Raw genomic sequence first — 22,297 nt, forward strand, 5'->3', positions numbered from 1 at the left:
CTGGTTTTTAGTTAGACCTTCATATTGTCTCCAATTTTTTTTAAATTCCAAAGTAACTTACTATTTCAGAATGGTTCTTAATTATTCAGAATGCTTTTTACCCTCAACTATTCATTATAAACCAAGGTGAGAAAAGAAGTTTAATAAAGTCAGGATTGACTGGAACCAGCAATGTGTTTATAAACTATAGAGTAGGCTTCTGAATAGAGCAGATTTCTTTCTATCCTGTTCATTGTCACCATTTCTCAGTTGGAAACAGGCAGTCATTTACCTTTCTGTTTCTGCCTTACTTCTGGATGTCATTGCAATGTTCTCACTTTAGGGGGATGCACTTCTGCATGGATTATTTACGTGACCTTCATAATAATTCTAAATGCCCAGCCTTTCCTTGAAGGAATCGACTTTAATTCCACATTTAGAAATGTCATTCATAAGCTGTTTGTACATGAGTATGTCTGCAAATTACTGAAACCCTTGTGTAGCTCAGGGGTTTATTGGTAGAAATCAGGCTTTTGGCTGAAAAGTGCCGTTTCATTTCTAACATTGTTGACCATTCTGATATTTATGCCATTTATACATATTGCACTATTAAGAGACAGATGGGCAAATCACAGGAGAAATGTATTCTTTTCCACGAACAGAACTTGCCTTTAAGTACATATAGTTATTGAGAAGTTTATCTCTAAAAAACAGACTCTCATGTAGGAGTTCAAATAAATATACTGGGCTTAGAAAAATTCAAGTACTTGATTATACTAAAGATAAAATTACTAAAATATTTTTATCTTTAAGAAAATTATGAAAAAGATGAAGATTCTTTATCTTCGAGGAGAAACACCAACATATTACCAATTGAAGAAGAAGGTAAACATCTAGAGCCAGCTTATTATGTACTTCATTATTTTTCTTTTTTAGAAATGATTTTTACAAATGTGATTAAGCCTCTATGGATATATTGCAAGTTACTAAAAAAAAATTTCAAAAAATGATGTTTGTAAATCCCTATTTATAAATGTGACTAAGTGGTCTTATGGATTAAAACATTCCATTTATAGCTAAATTATACTTTTGTTTATCATTCACTTACACTTTCTTGCTGAGTCAATCAATTCTTACTTCCATATTTTTTTTGACCAGAACTCCTTAGGAATTAACTGGTTGTGTATGTGGTTTTAATTTAATCTCTTTGTTTCTATACAGCCAACATAAACTAACAGTAATAAAATTATAAAGTATTTTAAAATAAACAGGAGAATCGTTAACACATAAGCTCTTGGGAATGAGACTATTCAATTTTGGGAGGCTTTTTATCGCTTCTTAATTTTTCAGGGGTTCCAAGATTTAATATTGGGTTTGGAAGGTAATTGCAGAGAAATTATCATACCTTCTGGGAATTCTCTCGCTATAAACTTACGACCCATTAAGCTATTTTTTAAAATTTAGAGTAACATTATTATTATTATTATTCGTATTAGAGACAGGTTTCGCCATGTTGGCCAGGCTGATCTCAAACTCCTGACCTCAAATGATCTGCCTACCTTGGCCTCCCAAAGTGCTGGGATTATAGGCATGAGCCACCACACCTGGCCAGTAGCGTTATTTTAATACCTAGTTTTGCCAGAATGTTGCTGCCCTCTTTTTATTCTGTGTGCTCTGTGCTTCCTTTACCTTTCAGATTGCTTTAGGTACTTGGTAACTTAAACCCACTGAAGAGAATACAAGACTGATCTCCCTCCCTTCATGTGAATATAATTGTACCGAAGCTTTGTTGTTTTTTAACATATCTGTTCCTTCATTATTGGATTTTCTGCTGAAAATTTTGAATGAGCTTTACTATTTTAAAGGGATATTTATGTTTGCAGATATTACAGAAGTTAGATCTATGGAGTTCACATGTACTAATAACATTCTGCCATTTTTACACTAATAAGTAAAGAAATTATTTAGGCTAAAGTGAATATCAGGAATTGTAGGAAAGGATAAAAATGTTTAGAGCATGGTACTTGTGACATTAAGTGGGCATGGGTGTGGGAGTTGTCTCCAAGGTGCAGAACCATCTATTTTGCTTTGGTGAAGGTAGCTAATGAGAAAGCTCGCTCTCTCTCTCTCTCTATGGCAGGATACATGGGGGTGACTATAGACCTAGAATCAGGAGTCCCAGAATCTTTTTTAAACAAAATAAGGCGCAAACTTCTAAGTGATTTTAATGCATCTGCCCTAGTACTAGTCCTCAGACAAGGGGTAAGACATTACTGCCTCTTCCACAGGTATTTTACACATCGTGCAAGTCTGGACAAGTCATTTGACTTTCCAGCAAGATCAGAGGTTTAGACTTTATGATTTTTAAATATATGCCTGAAATCCAGTCTTGGGGTAATTGTGAGAAGGTGAGAATGGAGAGTTGTTCTGCTGAAGATTGGTTGAATATGAATTGTAGACTGTTTTTATCAGCAGCATGATTCCCTACTTTCTCCATTCATAATCTCACCCGCTTAAATCACTGTCTAGCTGTGTAAACAGAGCAGACTTAGAAAAAGGAAGTGTGGAAAGAGATAGGACCCTGAACTGACCCTCCTATTTCTCTTGCAGAATCAGTTCAAAGCTTCCCTGTAATCTGTGTTCATCCTTGCATAGTTATTTCTCTCTGTACTGAATTTGTTTATTTGCTTTTATTATTTTTAATTGACCTATAATAATTGAACATATGTTTGGGGTACAGTCTGATATTTCCATACGTGTATACAGTGTATAATGATCAAATCAGAGTAATTAGCATATCCATCACCTCATAGATTTATTTTTTCTTTGTGTTGGGAACATTCAACACAACATCTTGCTCCTCTGGCTATTTGAAAATATGCAGTAAATTGAAGAGTGACATCAACAAGATGGCAGATTAGAAGTTCCTCCCACATCCTTCTTCCTGTATATATACAACTAGAAACTATCAAAGACAAAAATACCACCCTGAGTTCACCAGAACTAGAGGGAGAAGCAGAGAAACTTCCTGGGCCTACAGAATTGAGAGGAGCCATAACTGATAAGATAAATGGTAATTTTAGGTTGAGCTGCACCCTTCCTCAAACTGGCATAATGCCATTCAAAGAGAATTTCTTTAGACCCACAGCTCCCAAGATGAGAGGAGAAAATTGGAGGTAGACATTCAGTCTCTCCACTGGTCTGGTAATCTTTCACTGGAAATCCACCTAGGTCCCATTCCTGTGAACCACTGGGAGTTCCAGGAGGGCTGAAGCACTTGGGGTGAATTGGGAGCAAAGACAGAGGCACTGATCACAGTGACTGGCATGCATCTTGGCAGGTATTCTGCACTCTGGTAAGTGGGTATGCCATGTTGAAGATACTGGCTGGTTCCATGGTGCTGCTGGGGTACAATCTGTGGGAAGATCCTGTCCTTAGTTGGATTTTCCACAAAATCCTGGTGCTCTCATGGAGCCATCTCCTGGCCTAGAAACTACTGAAAGGTTGGGATTAAGTTTTGGTGCCAGCTTAAATCTTCCCCAGACTGGGGACCCATAGCAGGGCAACAATACAATTCTAGGGCAGTGTTTAATTTTCAGTGCTCACTGTAAGCCTCCCCTAGAGGAAATAATAGCAAGTCAAGGAATTAGTTCCAGGGAAGTGTTTTAGTTCCAGTACTCATATAAATCCTCCCCAGAATGGGAAAAAACAACAGCCCAGCATTTAAGTTCTGATACTAAGTAGTAAATCTCTAACACCACCAAAGAGCACTTGCAAAAACTGGAAGAGGTAGCCAACTCCTCAAATGAACCATCATCAATGTAAAAATACAAGGATTTTGAAAACATGGAGAAATAGGATACCACCAAAAGAAACCAACAAAGCTCCAGCAATGGACGCAGAAGAATTGGAGATCTATGAAATGTTGTACAGAAAATTCAGAATAATTCTGTTAAAGAGGTTCAGGGAATCACAGGAAAATACGGATAGCAAACAAAATGAAATTTAAAAAATAATCCAGGATCACAATGAGAAATTTGTTTCACTGTATCTTTTATTTTTATCTTTGTATCTTTTATTTTTATATTTTATAAATAAAAGATACAAACCTTAGAAATAAATAATACAGTAAGCCAAAATCTCATTAGAAAGTTTTGACTGAAGCAAATTCGATCAAACAGAGAAACTTAGTGAGCTTGGAGATAGACCATATGAAATAACCCTATCAGAGAAGAAAGAAAAAAGAATTTAAAAGAGTGAAGGAGACCTATGGGAACTGTGGGATACCATCAAGTGAACTAACCTCTGTGTAATAGGAATTCCTGAAAGAGACTAGAGAGAAAAAGGCCTAGAAAGCACATTTAAGGAAATAGTAGCTGAAAATTTCTCAAATCTAGAGAAAGACAACACCCTTCAGCTACAGGCTTAGAGGTAACCAACTATATTCAATACAAAGAGGAAATCCCCAAGGCACATCATAATCAGACTAGCAAAATAAAAAAAAAAATAAAGCATCAAGAGAAAAGAAACACTACATTCAAAGGAGCCCCAATATTGCTATACTGCTTTCTAGCAAAGTAATGGAAAAAGATATTTCATGTAAATGGGAACAAAAATGAAGAGCAGGAGTAGCTATACTTATGTCAGAAAAAATAGGGTAAGTGAAGAACAGAAAAAAAATAAAAAGACAAGGTCATTATTTAATGAGAAAAGCATCAGTAGGTCAATACAGCAAGCAGATATAACAATTGTAAATATATATACACCCAACATCAGAGCACCCAAATATATTTAAAAAAAAAAAAAAACCTGAAGGGAGAGATTTATTGCAATATGATAATTACAGGGGACTTCTGCACCCTACTTTCAGCAGTAGACAGATTATCCAGACAGAAAATCAACAGTAAATACAGTGAAACATCTGTAGACTTCATTGTCCAAATTGACCCAATAGACATTTACAGGACATTCTGTCCAACAGCTGCAGAATACACATTTTTCTCAACAACGTATGGAACATACTCCAGGCTAGACCATATATTAGGTCACAAAACAAGTCTTTATAAATCTTAAAATGTCAAAATCATATCAAGTATCTTTTCTGACCATAATGGAATAAAACTAAATATCAATAACAGAAGAAACATTGAAAACTCTACAAATTCATTGAAATTTAATACTATGCTTCTGAACAGTGAATGAGTCAATAAATTAAAAAGGAAATTTAAAAATTTCTTGAGACAAATGAAAATGGGAACACAGCATACCAAACCTGTGGCCTACAGCAAAAGCAGTTCTGAGGGGGAAGTTTATAACAACAAATACCTACATCAAAAAAAAAGACAGACTTCAAATAAACAAACTAATTATGAACCTTAGGAAAGCAAGAACAAACCAAACCCGAAGGAGCAGAAGGAAAGAAGAATAATTGTAGCAGAAATAAATGAAATTGAGACGAAAATACAAAAGAGTAAGAAAACAGAAAGTTGGTTGTGTAAAGGTAAACGAAATCATCACGTCTTTCGCCATAGTAACTAAGCCAAAAAGATGACCTAAAATAGATAAAATCAGAGACAAATAGGAGACATTATAATTGATACTATTGAAATACATAGGATTGTTAGAGACTATTATGAACAACTGCACACCAGTAAATTAGAAAACCTAGAAGAGATGGATAAATTCCTGGACAATTACAGTCTACCAAGATTATAAGATTAAACCATGAAGAAATAGAGAACTTGAACGGACCAGTAACAAGATTGAGTCGGTAATAAAAAGTCTCTAATTAAAGAGAATCCCAGGACTTAACACTTCACTGCAGAATTCTACCAAACATTTAAATAACTAATCCAGTTCTACTAAACTATTCCAAAAAATTGAAGAGGAGGGAATACTCACAAACTCATTATTTGGGGCCAGCCTTGCCCTGATTCTAAAACCAGAGAAGGACACACAATGAAAAGAAAACTACAAATCCTTCATGAACATAGTTGCAAAAATCCTCAACCAAATACTAGCAAACCAGATTCAACAACACATTAAAAAGATCATTAATCATTATCAAGTATGATTCATCCCAAGGATGCAAGGATGTTTCAACATACGCCAATCAGTAAATAGAATACATCAAATAGATGCTGAAGAAGCATTCAGCATCCCTTCATGATAAAATCTTTCAACAAACTAGCAATAGAAAGAACATGCCTCAGAATAATCAAGGCCATATATGAAAAATCCACAGCTAATATACTGAACAGAGAAAAGTCCAAAGACTTTTCTCTAAGATGTGGAACAAGACAAGGATGCTCACTTTTACCACCTTTTTTTCAACATAAGTACTGCAAGTCCTTGCCAGAGCAATTAAGCAAGAGAAAGAAATAACGGCCACCCAGATTGGAAAGAGATAAGTCAAATTGTCCTTATTTGCAGATAAAATGATCCTATATTTAGAAACCTAAAGAATTCACCAAAAATGGTTAGAACTGATATATGAATTTAGTAAAGTTGCAGGATACATACTCAACATAAAAAATAAGTAGCATACACCACAGCACATAATCCGAAAAAGAAATCAAGAAAGTGATCCCATTTACAACAGCTACAAGAAAAATAAAATACCTAGGAATAAAGGTAAACAAAGAAGTAAAAGATTTCTGCAGTGAAACCTACGGGACACTGATGAGAGAAATTGAAAAGGACACAAAAATATGGAAAGATATTCTATGATCATGGACTAGAAGAATTAATATTGTTAAAATATCCATACTACCAAAAGATATCTATATATTCATTGCCATACCTTTGAGTATACCAATGACATTCTTCACAGAAGTAGAGAATGATCATGGACCAGAAGAATTAATATTGTTAAAATATCCATACTACCAAAAGATATCTATATATTCAATGCCATACCTAGAGGCATCACACCAACAGACTTCAGAATATGTTACAGAGGCCTGTCCTAAAACACACACACACACACACACACACACAGATTAAAGACCTAAATATAAGACCTGAAGGAAACGTTAGGAAAATGCTTCAGGACATTGGATTGGTCTGGGCAAAGATTTTTTATGTAATACCACAAAAGCACGGCAACCAAAGCCAAAATGGACAAATGGGATCACATCAAGCTAAAAAGCTTTTCTGCACAGCAAAGGTAACAATCAACAATACAAACAGACAACCCAAAGAATGGGAGAAAATATTTTCAAGCTACCCATCTGATTAATAACCAGACTATATAAAGAGCTCAAAAAACTCAATAGAAAAAAAATCAAATCATCTGATTAAAAGTGCACAAAAGATCTGAATAGACATTCCTCAAAGGAAGACATACGAATGGCCAATAGGTATATGAAAAAATGTTCATCACTGATCATCAGAAAAATGCAAGTCAAAACTACAATGAGATATCATCCTACCCTAATTAAAATGGCTTTTATCCAAAGGACAAGCAATAATGAATGCTGACAAGGATGTGGAGAAAGGGGAACCCTCATAATGCTGTTGGTGGTGATGTAAATTAGTACAGCCACTAGGGAGAGCATTATGGAGGTTCCTCAAAAAACGAACAGTTAAACTACCATGTGATCCAGCAGTCCTACTCTTGGGTATATATCCAAAAGAAAAGAAATCAGTATAGCAAAGAGATATCTGTACCCCTATGTTTATTGCCTTTCTGTTCACTATGGCTAAGAGATGGAAGCAACCTAAATGCCGATCAACAGGAGAATGGATGAAGAAAGTGTGGTATATATACACGATGGAATATCATTCAGCCACAAAAAGAATGAAATTTTGTCTTTTGTAACAACATGGATGAAACTGGAGGACATTGTGTTAAGTGAAATAAACCAAGCACAGAAAGACACATACTGCATGATCTCACTTATAAGTGGGAGCTTAAAAAGTTGATTTCTGGACATAGAGAGTATAATGACCAGAGGCTTGGAAGAGTTTGAGGAGGGGTGGGATGAAGAGGTATTGGTTACTGGGTACAAAAATGCAGTTAACTAGAAGGAATAAGTTCTAGTGTTCAACAGCACAGTAGGGTGACAATAATTAATAACTTATTGTGTATATCAAAATAGGAAGAAGATTTGGAATGTTCCCAACACACACAAAAAATATAATAAATGTTTGAGGGAATGGATATCCTAATTATCCGTATTTGATCATTACACATTGTATGCATGTATCAAAATATCACATATCACATATACCCTATAAATATGTACAATTATGTATCAATAAAATATTTTAAAAAGAGAATATAGTTAATTGTAGTCACCCGATAGTGTTAGAATTGCTCAGCATGGTGGCTTATTGGTGTAGTCCCAGCTACTCGGGAGTGTTACTGAGACCAGAAGTTTGAGACCAGCCTGAGCAACATAGCAAGACCCCCCATCTAATGTAAAAACAAACAAATAAACAAACAAAAACACTGGAACATATTTCTTCTATCTAGCTGCACTTTTATATCTGTTAACCTCTGGACTGAATTTAATTTTGAGGAAGTAACACTTATTTGGGGAGACTAGTCTTCAAACTAAAAAAAATAGATATGGTTCATTGTTTACAGTCTTTTAAGGAGAATACAGAATCATCTTATTAGCTTAAAGCATAACAAACCTACAAAATATGCCTGGAATGAAAACTCCTGGATATTCCCACTAAAAGAGCAGGCAACTAATAAGAAATCTGAATTTTTTTTAACACTTTTTAAATTTGAAGTTTGAATGCTACAAAGGATATTGAAATTTAATTTAGAGAATAGTGCCTAACAGAGATTTTAAAAAGACAAATCTTATGAATAAGAACTGTTATGAAATATGGAAATCTTTGACTATGACTTTAAATTTCTCAACCAGTTTCTTGTTTTAGGTAAGCATTTTAAATTCAGTATTGTTTACATAATTTGTTTAGTGTTTTTCTTTCCTTTTAAAAATTTCTCTTTTTGTAAATTACTGAGATACCAATTATAGGCTTTTATTTTAATGTATAGCCTTAGTTTTTTATTATTTCTTTATATTTTCTTGTACTTGGAGTTACATATATTATTTGTTGATTTCATTTGTTTGATTTTGTGAAATAATAGCATAGTCCTTTTTTCCCCTGATGAACTAAATGAAAATAAAACAGACGACATTGAAGACGACATCCCTTTTTACTGTAGCATTACCAGAGGACTATGAAGTGAATTCTGGAACTACTCAGAGTCCTTACTCTTTTAAATAAAAATTAGATAACACTTGGACACTTTAATGGAGGTAAAGATTTAAAATACATCTGTTAAAAGTGAGTAGTGTCAAACATACAAATGATAGTGTTCTTAATTGAAGTATTAAAATAATTATGGAGATAAGAATAGCCCATATATTGGGCAAAGAGTCTGACTTGATACAACGGGTTCTGATCAGAGAATCCTTGGCACAGGATGTTAAGATGTGGAGATTTTTGTAGTTTGCTGCTAACTTAATTGCCTTGACTGTTTCAGGGTATCCATTACTGTCAGCTGAGATAGAAGAAATAGAAGATGCACAAAAACAAGAAGCTGCCCTGCTGACAAAATGGCAAAGGATTATGGGAATTAACTATGAAATAGTGGTAGGTTAGCTGACCTATAATTTTCTAACTTGTAACTGTATTTGAGCAGGCAGTTCGAGGGAATAACAGAGGCAATCATTAGAGTTCCAGAGAAGAATCAAATGTACAGGCCCTTTTTAGACAACCTAAATGTGGTGACCCAGGTAATAAAAAAAATTTAGTTTGGAGAAGGGTATATAGTAACAAAAGAACTGAAATAAATGGGATGGAAGTTTTGAAGCTTGTATTTTATCAGTATTTTAATATTTCCAGTAATAGTATGAATAATATAGACACAAGGAAGGGTTTTTCTGATTTTTAAACCTATGATTTATAGAAAGAATCAAAATAGAATGAGTTTATTTAAAAATAAAACAAAATTTATCATGACTTACGAACAGAATTGTAAAAGGACTCTTTTCTACTCTTTCTTTTCCCCTCCTATGTATTTACCTTCCTGAAGAGGTTAATTCTGCATACTTTTTTTCATACCACTTATGCTGTGGTGAATGTTTTATGTTTATTAATAGCCTGTATATCTAGCATAGCCATTGTGATCTACCATCCCAAAAGGAGGTCTAACAAAATTGATATAAATTATCAATCTTAAGATACATACCATACCAGCAAATTTCACGGATTTCAAAAGAAAAAATAAAATACTATGTTAGGTAGAATTTTTCATATTTCTTGTAATATTTATATACCTCTGGACTAGAAGGGAGAAGATACAACAGATGACGTATATTAATAACTAGCGTTTATAGCATACTTTGTGCCAAGCAGCAGTGTTCTTAGTATTTCATTTAGTCCTCATGACCATAATCATCTTTTTTTCTTTTCTTTTTTTTTGAGACAAGGTCTCGCTCTGTCACCCAGGCTGGAGTGCAGTGGTGCAGTCATGGCTCACTGCAGCCTTGACCACCAGGGCTCAAACTACTCTCCTGTCTCAGCCTTCCGAGTAGCTTGGACTACAGACATGCGGCACCACGCCCGACTGATTTTTGTATTTTTTGTAGAGACTGGGTTTTGCCATGTTGCCCAGGCTGGTCTCGAACTTCTAGACTCCAGCAGTCTGCCTGCCTCAGCCTCCCAAATTGCTGGGATTACAGGCATACACCACTGCACCTTGCTATAATCTTTTTTTTAAAAAAACATTCAAAATGATTAACAGTCAAATATGAATTGAGTAAGTATAGCTGTTACTACCATTTTAAATTGACTGAAGGAAAAATACACTAAGGTCCATCTTAACAGTGGTTAACATGAAACGTCAGAAATTATTTTCATGGAGGGATAGGGTTAATGTGGCAGTTGTGCATAACTGAGACTGCAGTCCTTCGGGTGGTAATTGAATAATGAAGGAGACCCTTTGACTAGCCATTTTGTTGTAGGCATCAGAGCTCAGACTGAACTTTTTTTTTTTAATTTTACTTTAAGTTCTAGGATACATGTGCAGAATGTGCAGGTTTGTTACATAGGTATACATGGCCATGGTGGTTTGCTGCACCTATCAACCCATCATCTAGGTTTTAAGGCCCGCATGCATTAGGTGTTTATCCTAATGCTCTCCCTCCCCTTGTCCCCACCCCCCTACAGGCCCTAGTGTGTGATGTTTCCCTCCCTGTGTCCTTGTGTTCTCATTGTTCAACTCCCACTTATGAATGAGAACATATGGTGTTTGGTTTTCTGTTGCTGTGTTAGTTTGCTGAGAGTGATGGCTTCTAGCTTCATCCATGTCCCTGCAAAGGACATGAACTAATTCTTTTTTATGGCTGTGTAGTATTCCATGGTGTATATACATTTTCTCTATCCAAAGACTGAACTTTTAACTGCCCTTTGTGCTCATGCTTTCTTGGTGGCATTCCTACTAATCTGTCAAGGGCAGAAGTGTACGATAAATGAAAAAGGACTAAGTTATTTATGGGCCATGGTCAGATAAAGGTAATAAGACATAGATCTGACTTCAAATTGTTTGCTATGTAGCGATACAGCATAAATGAAATCGTAAGGGAAGTAGTGTAACGGGACTGACCAATGGACATTATTGGATGGGACATTCTCAGGGGAAGTGATGTCTAAATTGGGTTTTCAGGGGTGAGAAGGATTTCATCCAGTATTAGATTTCAAAGTCAGATGGTATCGCTTCTGAAACTGACTTCTGCACGTTATCATTAAAATTTGAAAGAGCTCTTTTTAATGAAACTTTTTTTAGTCCTTTTATCCCTCAGTTTCCTTAAGTATAAAATAAAAGGGATAAAGTAGATCGTCTTTGGCATACCTTCTGGTTTTAATATTATATTTATTGGATTCTGTGTGAAAATGAACAGCTTTCTAACATTCTTCCTCATTTAATGTAACAGTAGGAAATTGGAAGTTCATTCTTTTGTTTTAAGCTTTGATCATTTTTAAAGACCATTGTCTCTGGATACAGCATAAAACCAGGAATGTGGTTCTAGGTTCTTTGTTTAGATTCAAACCCTTTTCTAGCTGTGCAACTCTGGTCATGGTAACTTTTCTGAACCTCGTTTTTCTACTTGGGAAACAAGGAGAGAAATTGTACCTATTTATGAGAAACAGATGAGACCTATGTAATGGGAGCTTGCAGCTCACTGCTTCCTTTCAGTTTGTAAGTTCGTGAAATCAAAAGACACCAGTACTCTTTCAAAGGAAAAGCCCCAAAGCTTTGCAGTTTTACAATATGGTTTTTGAAGCTTTATGAGAAAGATGACCACTTTTTGGTAAACAAAACATAAAATGTGTGCATGAGTAGAAATAAAAAGAAAGAATATAAAAATTGTGGTGATTTTTTTTTTTTTCTTTTCAGGTGGCCCATGTGAGCAAGTTTAGTGAGAACAGTGGATTGGGGATAAGCCTGGAAGCAACAGTGGGACATCATTTTATCCGATCTGTTCTACCAGAGGGTCCTGTTGGACACAGCGGGAAGCTTTTCAGTGGAGACGAGCTATTGGAAGTAAGGAGCTATGCGGTTCCTTCTCCTCCTTAAATAAGACATGGAAAAGTTTGCAGGAGGCTTATGTGGTGAATAAATTCTCATTTTATTCTCTTGAGAGAAATCTACAGATAAAAACAACCCAAAGCAGAAATTTTGTATCTGTGTGTACATTTAGCTTTAGAACTAATTCCATGCCATTTTTTATTTAGGTTCAGAAAACTATAAAAACAGTCTTTGAAAATTTTTTTTAACATTTATTTAATTTTTAGCCTAAGTAATGCATTCACATGTTTAAACTCACAGAGAATACAAAGATAAAGAATGGAAAAGGGTCTCCTTCCTGTCCCTATTCATCCAGTTCTCATCACCCTTCATTAGGTAACTACTAATACATTTGCTTCTTTGTAATCTCCCAGTATTTTTAATGCATAAATAAGAAAGTTTGAATATATTATTTTCCCTCACTTTTTAAAACACACTAGCATACGATATGTCGTTGTCCAATTTTTTTTTTTTTACTTTATACAAAATGTCACAGTTTTATAATATTCTTCTTCTTGTCCCTTTCATTCTTTGGAAATATTTTTATTGTCTCTTTTTTCCAGACCACTACACTGGCAGATCAAACATAGATGAAAGCTAGTGGTTTTTCTTTGAGTGCTTTAGAAGCTTCAATTCCAACAATACTCGAAACTTGCGCATAAATTTAGATGGTATTTCCACAGGTCTCACTATAGTTCTGAGCACAGTAAACTATGGTAATGACTATAGTAAAATTTATATTTAATAAAAAAATTATGTTCAAAAGAATGTTCATATTATGAAGTGTTGTTTCTTGGACAATGTATCTTTTTTCACAGGTAAATGGCATAACTTTACTTGGGGAAAATCACCAAGATGTGGTGAATATCTTAAAAGAACTGCCTATAGAAGTGACAATGGTGTGCTGTCGTCGAACTGTGCCACCCACGACCCAATCGGAATTGGATAGCCTGGACTTATGTGATATTGAGCTAACAGAAAAGGTATCAGATTTGCATACATGAGGCTAACCTACATATATAATGGAAAGGCTAAATGGCTTAAAAATTTTTAAGCATTTTTCAATTTGGTATTTGATTTACTCACATAGCCCATGGCTTGGAGGATAGAATTTAAAGTCAGACAAATCTGGATTTGAATCAGACTTGACACTAGCTGCGGGAAATTGGGCAAATCACTTCATCTTTCTGAACCTCAGTTTTCTCCTTGGTAAAATGTAAGTCATGATGCCTGTCTCAAAAAGTTGCCCTGAAGGTTAAATAAGGTTATGTAATCATGTTAGATGTTAATGCACACTACATACTTGTTTAATTTACTTGCAATATTTCTATGAAGTAGATGCTCATATTCGTCTCCATTTGCATAAGAGAAAACTGAAGTATATAGTGTGTACATAGTACATATGTGGTAAAAAAAAATATTTTTAAATAACCTACCCAACTCTGCCTGGCACACAGTTACCACTTAGTGAATGGCTAAAATATGGGTGGACACAGCATTTCTGTGTGGATAGGTCTTACTTGTTTGCATACTATCCTTTTAAAATACAATAAATTTGGCCCATAGTGATACATGTCAGATAATTCTCTGTGACATTCAGGAGCTCACATTTTCCTGTTTGTTTATTATTTTTCATTCATTCATATCATGATGTCAAGAAATGGAGCTAATCAGCTTTTCTGAGGATACACAATACATACCTAAAGTTAAGATTAGGACTTTGCATAATTTGTGGTCTAGTCAAATCTCATTTAAGGTATATTGAGAGATGATGTTAGGAGTTGATTTATATTATATTCAATGAATCAGTACAATGGAATAATTTTGAAAATTTTGAAGAATAAAATGCATAGTTTAATATTCATATGAGTGATTAGAATAGGGTAGAACAAGAAACATAATTCCAAATTTTATAGCACTCAAAGTCTGGCACCCTATATATATCCATACATGTTTTTATGTGTATAATGGGATTATTACAGTAAAGCAAATGGGTGTCATTTGCATCTGTGGTCCTAGGCTGTGCAATGATTGATTAGAAGCAAAGATATTGTACAAACTAGAATTTCATCCTCATAAACACATCTTTCTTTATGTTCATACAGATGAACAAAGTTGATTTAACCTATATTAACCTAACATTTTGAATCCCTATTTCTGTCAGATGCTTTATAAATGTTACTTCATTTAGTCTTCAGGAAATTCTATGAGATGGGTAACTCTGGGGCCCAGGTTATGAATATTGCTCAATGTAACTCAGATTTTAAATATTCAAGCTGCTTCAAGCTGGGGGCAAATCTGATTTCAAATCTTATGTTTTGCCACTGTGTATTTTAATTTGTTAATGAAATAACCATATGCACAAGTCGCAGCATGTTAGAATTCTTATTTGGATAGAGTATAGAACTTTTGCATTTATCCATTTTCTCTTGTTTTTATTTATCATAAGAATTCCTTTATTTAATATCAAAATAGCTTTACAATTTTTCTGACTAGAGATGATTGAAACACTGATGAAAAAAGTGACAGTCAAGCACAATCCTGCTGTCAAGATATAACCATTGCATATTTTCACAGACCTTTGAATCACATATTTTTAATGTTTGTTAAAACTTAGGTATTTCTTCCTTTTTAACGACTTTCAATAATTACTACCTTAATTCCTAAAGGTTTCATGACAAGCTGTTGCTACTCTTGTTTGAGGATGTTTTGTTTGGACAGATGCTGGGAATATCCCTTTTCTTGTAGCATTGGTATGTGTGTCAGCTAATGTAATGCCTCTGAAATAAGAGCTGTCTGATGTTATCCAGCCTCATGTAGATCTAGGTGAGTTCATCGGGTCATCAGAGACAGAGGATCCAGTGCTGGTGATGACTGATGCGGGTCAGAGTACAGAGGAGGTTCAAGCACCTTTGGCCATGTGGGAGGCTGGCATTCAGCACATAGAGCTGGAGAAAGGGAGCAAAGGACTTGGTTTTAGCATTTTAGATTATCAGGTAAGTATATACTACTTTTAACAGTTTTTAAAGGCATGTTGTTGCTATCGAAGAAAAAGCAGATGATGATAGTTTATAACCATCAAAGACGTTTTCTTTTTTCTAGTTAGTCTTTCAAAATAGTGATTTATAGGATTCATTGATTATCATAAAGGATTTCTTTTAACGTTGAGTTCATTGAGCTATTTTTATTTCATCTCTTGGAATTGGAAGATACATTTTAGGAATATCATAGTGGGTGTTTTTTTGTTATTTGGGGAGTGTTTATGTTATTTTTATTTCCATGTGCTTATTTGATGACTCATATTTTAATGGTAAGTCATAAAGAAGTAGGTATTTCTTTTGTCTATAACATGAATGCTAATTTATAATCTGATATTCCAGTTAATATTTCTGCTGTTCCAATCATTTGACTAAATTTATGAATATACTTAAATTGGTCAAGTTGGCCTCCTGTCCCTGCTTGCATTGCATTCTTTGCTAAGGGAGGAGATGGTAAAGCCTATCTGATAAGCGTGCAGCTGGTGTTCCTTACTTACACTAGATCAGAAAGCCACCTTGGATGACTCCAGGAAGTTGTGTTCATAGGGCCTGACTCTGGAGCCTTGTTAAAATATTAAGGTTGCTGTGTGTCTGAAAATACTTCACTACCACATACTTCATGGCCTCGCTCTCTGCTCCTTTATTTCAAAAGGATGGGTCCTACCTTTGGTGCACTTACATCTAGTAGTGAGTTGATGTTCCGTACAGTAACACCCTATTTAACAAAGGCTTTTGTTAATAATTAATATACCCAACATCTGGCCTCCAGCAATAGTTACAAAATTTGATAACTTATCAAAGTTAAAATTATAATTTTAAAGTTATCTGTACAATTTAAGAGGTCTACTCAGGAACATTAGGAAGTGAGGGTGCCATTGTTTAAGGTGACGTCTTCCTAAACCCTCTAAAATGGAGATAGCTTTTGTCTAAATAATTAGAAATTTTGTATGGATTCTTTTTGGCATGAAAATTTTTAAAGGCACTTGAGACACTCATTCGTTACAATTTAGAGTGGACGACCTGTAGAAGAATTTTCTTTGTAAAATGAGCTGACTCCTCTTTCCTTTTGCCTTCTGTCAGGATCCAATTGATCCAGCAAGCACTGTGATTATAATTCGTTCTTTGGTGCCTGGCGGCATTGCTGAAAAGGATGGACGACTTCTTCCTGGTGACCGACTCATGTTTGTAAATGATGTTAACTTGGAAAACAGCAGTCTTGAGGAAGCTGTAGAAGCACTGAAGGGAGCACCATCAGGAACTGTGAGAATAGGAGTTGCTAAGCCTTTACCCGTAAGAATTCAGATTTTATTGCTTCCGTTCATATTTACAAGTAAAATGGTTCATAGGTCTACTTTTCGCTTTAGGTGTTCTCATGATTGAATCGTGACTTTTAGTACTTTTCATCAACGTGATTACTAGCTCCATTCATATAAAGATTTAGTTTTGAGTAATATTTAAAAAAAAAAAGGAAAGAAAATAGCCAGGAAGTTTATAAACAAACTTCTAACTTATTGGTCTTTGGTTCACTTTTGACATTGATTGATTGATTGATTGATTGATTGATTGATGGAGTCTTGCTCTGTTGCTCAGGCTGGAGTGCAGTGGCGAAATCTCAGTTCCCTGCAATCTCCACCTCCTAGGTTGAAGTGATTCTCCTGCCTCCTGAGACCTCCTGAGTTGCTGGGACTACAGCCACGACCATGCCTGACTAATTTTTGTATTTTTAGTGGAGACGAAATTTCACCATGTTGGCCAGGCTGGTCTTGAACTCCTGACCTCAAATGATCCCCCCACCTCAGCCTCCCAAAGTGCTAGAAATACAGGTGTGAGCCACCGCACCCAGCCTTGACATTTTATATTTGATAATAAGGTCATGATTAGTGCAAAATCAAATATTTTCAAATGAATATGGCTTATAATATCTATACCAATGTAGTGGGGTATTAGAAAAATTAATAGCATTAACTAACAATAAAATCTTTAATCACAGTGGGTTAAAGTAGAATCTCTGTCAGAGTGGCTTCAAGTTGCTAAATTCAGTTGACTTCAACACATTTGCTGTCTAATTACTGCAGAGCAGGAAATTAAACTTTCCAAAATGGGTTCATCAGTTTGTGGCTCTCCTGGCAGGGAATAGCTCCCAAATCATAAATTACTGTAATAATAGAAACAACTTTATGAATCCGTGCTACATAAAGCAGTATGTTGTATTAAATGTAGTGATTGCAACATGGCACCTGTCATTGTATTGCAGTTAAATTTTGGAGATGTTCTCAATATTTATGGGTTTTTTTCCAGTACATGAATATAGTTTGAAGTGAAAAGGCAGATACACGTTTTTTTAAGAAAATGCAAACACATGAATATAGTTTCATAAGTAGTAATATGGGTTTGTTGATTTTTGTGAAAGAATTGTTAAAGCAGTAAGCTTTGTTAATGTATTTTAAGTGTCAGTTTTATGCACCACTTTTTAGTCCACAAATAATTTCAGTAGCCTGTTAAAATATATTTATGAAAAAAGAAAGAGAAGGAGGAGGGCAGGATGATTGGAGAATACATTAATCCAATCTGAAATCGAACCAGGCTTGTAAAAATTATGACAAAAGAGCACTATGGACAGGAATGTAAGAATAAAGATAGGCTATTAGGGACTCTACCTATTTATTAAGATTGGATTATAAATTTGGTTCTGATCTTTCTGTTGGACAGAGAGAAATGGCAAACATGACTCAATATACCTTTTATTTTTACTGTCCTTAAGATGAAACCATACCAGCTATTCAGAAGCAGTCTTTTTTTTTTCTGTATAGTTACAAAATAAATTTCTTTTATGACAGTATTTGATATTTTAAATTCAGTATGCATTGCAACATACGATAAATACCTCTACTACCCAAAGTGAGGCTTAATAAATATTAAGTTCACATGTATGGGCAAAGAAGAAAAACAGTTTTATTCCCCTATAATGCTTCTTCTGTATGTTTTGCTGATGCCAGGTGATATAGGCAGGCTGATTATCTAAATATTTTAGCCCATTTCAGCTGAGAGTGGAATAAATATGTTAGCTTTTCTGTCAATGTGACCAAGTTTGCGATATAATATCTCTAAATTGCAAGTTAAGCAGACTGTGGACATGTAGAGATTTGGGTTTTGTTTTGTTTTGTTTTATAAGCCATGCTAAATTGAATTCCCACAGAGTTCACTACCATTCCTTTTCAAGTAAATCGGATTCTTTAAAATAATATTCTTGTAAGGGATGACAGAAGTTGATATTTCTTTTTAATATTTTGTTTTTCTGCAACTTCTTTTATTTCTTAATACCTAAAAGTTGCTTCATTTCTATATTAGGAAGTCATTGTTTGACCAGAATATTTTGCAGATAAAAATAACTGGAAGATTATTAGAATATTAAAAAAATCATTCATTTAAAAAAATGTTATAAGAAGAATGAAAAATTAGTAGAGATTCTCATCCAACAGATGATTTTTATATTAGAATAAATAATCCTCATTGTGTCTTATCAAATGAATGTCAAATATGAATATCAGATTGCATACTTACCGTTCTATATTGAAGTCATATCGTTTGAAAACTTTCCAATTTCTTTCTCTTCCTGCCCCCCTTACTTTTCCTACCTTTACTCTTCTTTTCCATTTTCCTTCTTCTTTGCTGTTCTCTCTCTTTTCCATGAATACCATTTTTCCCTGCAGCTTTCACCAGAAGAAGGTTATGTTTCTGCTAAGGAGGATTCCTTTCTCTACCCACCACACTCCTGTGAGGAAGAAGGGCTGGCTGACAAACCCCTCTTCAGGGCTGACTTGGCTCTGGTTAGTGGCTATGACTTACCAAGCTTTCTTTCAGAAACCTTATGTGTCTTACTTTGCCTTTCAAAATATTCTGAAGAAGTCTCTTATTTTCTTTGTTCATTATTATATTTGGAAAGATAAACATGTTTTCTCCAATTTACTTCTCACAGTTGAAAATGGGAAGAAAAACCATAATATGAAAAACATTTGTGAGGAAAACTTAATTAACATTGCATTGTAGCAGTTTGTAGAATTAATCTTTGTGCCATATCTAAAGTTGATGGAGCATTTGTTTGCTTCAATTTCACGCTTAGATATCTCTAGGCATTCTTTAACTGTGCTCAATATTAAGTCACAAATCACTGTTTTGGCTGTGTTTAATGAGGTAATAGGTATGTTTTTTCCATTAGATATTAATAGTGTGAAAATCATATAAATTGGTTCAGTTATTAAGAACACCACAGTTTTAAGGAAAGGTAAACCCCATGTTTTCTATAAATACATATATATAAATATACTGATTTACCAGAAAAATTATAAATTAAATTTTTGATGTTTAAAATGGTATCCATTGGAATAAAAGTATTTGGAGCCACTCTGCCCTTAAGAAACTTTTTTCTGGTAGATGGTACAATGCTATATCAATAACTAAAGGATAAAACTAAATACTAGGCATAAATATACATATGACATTTACTCAATATAAATACAACAAATTGTACACCCTGTTCACGTTACCCCTACTATTAGAGCTAGGTTCCTTACTCAACGTTTTTTGTGGGGCAAACATTGTGCACTGTTGCTAAAAAGGAATATACTTGCTTTTTAAATACTTGTTTTACTTTCATTAGACTGGAGAAAGGTTTAAAACCTGTTAAATTCTTCATTATGTGTTTACAACTGCGCACATCTTGCTTTAAAACAGAGTGAATTATTTCTTTGACTATATATACATTTTGCTGATTCTAATTTTGGGGGAGAGAATTCCTTTTGCCAATATCTTTAAATTGCAAGCTTTTGAAATAGCCATTTGAAAAGTTTTGGTATATGTTATAGTAAATGCAATAATTTTGCACTGTAGTACTTAACATACCAGGTAACTTATGGCCCTGCCCTCCGTGGGTATTATGTTGGCACTTCAAAACTAGATAGCTTAGTATATACAACGAATTGCGTACGGTACTGTGGTGTAAATAGTACCCAGCCGTAGCAAATACTTTTTGAAATGTCGTAGGATACAAATACTACATATAATTATTTCTAAAGTACCCGACAAAATAATATTCTCTCTAGCATTTACATGGCTTCCTTGAACCTCCTTAAATGGATACCAGTCAAAAGAAAGATTAGTTCCACTTTTATGTGAGCTTGGCGTCTTATAATGGTAATATGAGTCCTGGGTCTTCTCCTTAGCCAGCTAAGTAATCTTAGACTGGTCACTCAATTTCTTTGAGTCTTAGTGTTTTATCTCTACAGTAAATAAATGAATTGATTGTTAATATCTCTCCTAAGATCCTAAGATATCAGCAATATACATACAAATTATATTGAGGTATTCTTTCATTAATGTTACTTAAATATGTATTGTAATCTATGACACAAGGCTTAGTTAATACTATCTAGATTGTTGTATGTTATGTATATTTGTAAGGGTAAACCTCCACATAGTGACTCACTAGTGAATTTGCACATGTATTTAAAATATACTATTAGGCCTATGAAATATATTTGAAGAGAAAAATCACTTCAAAATGGCCCACAGGTATTTTTAATAGTTTTTTGTAAGAATATGACCTGATATAATGTTATCATTCTTCTAACTTCACCTGGGTAAATACTAAGTTGAAATTACAAAAAAAATAGAACATATGGAATTTTGCCAAGATAGACAGAAAATGCTGGTAATATCAGAGAAAGGTAGTATATATGTCAGTTCTGCCTATTCTCAGGTATGACTTTGGGTGAACTGCAAAAAGAACTTCAAGCTCATCATAATTTAAATATTAATCTTGGTTCTGTGACAGAAGGCAGCAATAGGATTATTAGAGAATATGTAGTGAAATTCTCTATCTCACTCTTTATGAGTTTTCTAACAACTTTATAACTTAAAGCTTCACCATAACCAGATCATAATTAGGCCCCTTGTTTGTTAGTATAATTTTAGCATGAAATCACAGATTTTCTTTTTGGTTTCTGCAACTTGAATGGTTTTAAAATCTAGTTCAAGATAATTTAAACAAAATATATAGTTTTAGTGTGGCTTACAAATGTATAATTGCCTAGCTGCCTCATTGAACAACAGTTTATTTTAGCTGACTAGGAAAAATTATGACACAATTTTGTTATAAAATTATAAGAGTTGGGCATGGGAACTGGAAGAAAGTAAATATTTTTCTTAACTATGGAACTGTTTAAACTTAGACTTGATCCAGGCCCTTTGTTAATTGTTGCCTTTAGCCCTTTTATTGATGAAATAAAATAACCTTGTATGCCAGCACTTTCTGCTGTAGGTGGGCTATTTATCCTTGTTCTGCTGCATTAGCAGTGTCTGATGAGGGTGAAGAGGGCATATAGAAAATATAATAGATAAAAGAATGATACCAGTTTGCCTTTTAGTCTCAAGTGGAGATTGTTTGTCATATATGTAATAGAACAGAATTCCCAACTGATATTATTGTTTTGTTTCTAGGTGGGCACAAATGATGCTGACTTGGTTGATGAATCCACATTTGAGTCTCAATACTCTCCTGAAAATGACAGCATCTACTCTACTCAAGCCTCTGTTTTATCACTTCATGGCAGTTCTTGTGGTGATGGCCTGAACTACGGTTCTTCCCTTCCATCATCTCCTCCTAAGGTACAAAGGAAAAGCCAATTTT

General features: G+C 34.4%; 1 protein-coding gene across 8 annotated transcripts in view; it reads left to right on the forward strand.

Annotated features, from left to right (window-relative positions):
* Positions 1-22,297, forward strand: part of MPDZ (multiple PDZ domain crumbs cell polarity complex component) — a 158,119-nt gene that overhangs the window by 53,293 nt on the left and 82,529 nt on the right. For all 8 annotated transcript variants that reach the window (XR_009211026.1, XM_058431233.1, XM_032137900.2 and 5 more), the window contains 8 exons: positions 793-864; positions 9,488-9,597; positions 12,404-12,550; positions 13,393-13,557; positions 15,385-15,570; positions 16,693-16,902; positions 19,323-19,439; positions 22,108-22,275. Coding sequence is in view for 7 of the 8 variants with exons in the window: in XM_058431233.1 (XP_058287216.1) it covers positions 793-864; positions 9,488-9,597; positions 12,404-12,550; positions 13,393-13,557; positions 15,385-15,570; positions 16,693-16,902; positions 19,323-19,439; positions 22,108-22,275 (1,175 nt within the window). In the remaining variant the exon portion in view is untranslated. The remainder of the gene's footprint in view (positions 1-792; positions 865-9,487; positions 9,598-12,403; positions 12,551-13,392; positions 13,558-15,384; positions 15,571-16,692; positions 16,903-19,322; positions 19,440-22,107; positions 22,276-22,297) is intronic.

The sequence above is a fragment of the Hylobates moloch genome, unplaced genomic scaffold (genome assembly GCF_009828535.3).
Source record: "Hylobates moloch isolate HMO894 unplaced genomic scaffold, HMol_V3 SCAFFOLD_19, whole genome shotgun sequence".
Classification (NCBI taxonomy): Eukaryota; Metazoa; Chordata; class Mammalia; order Primates; family Hylobatidae; genus Hylobates; species Hylobates moloch.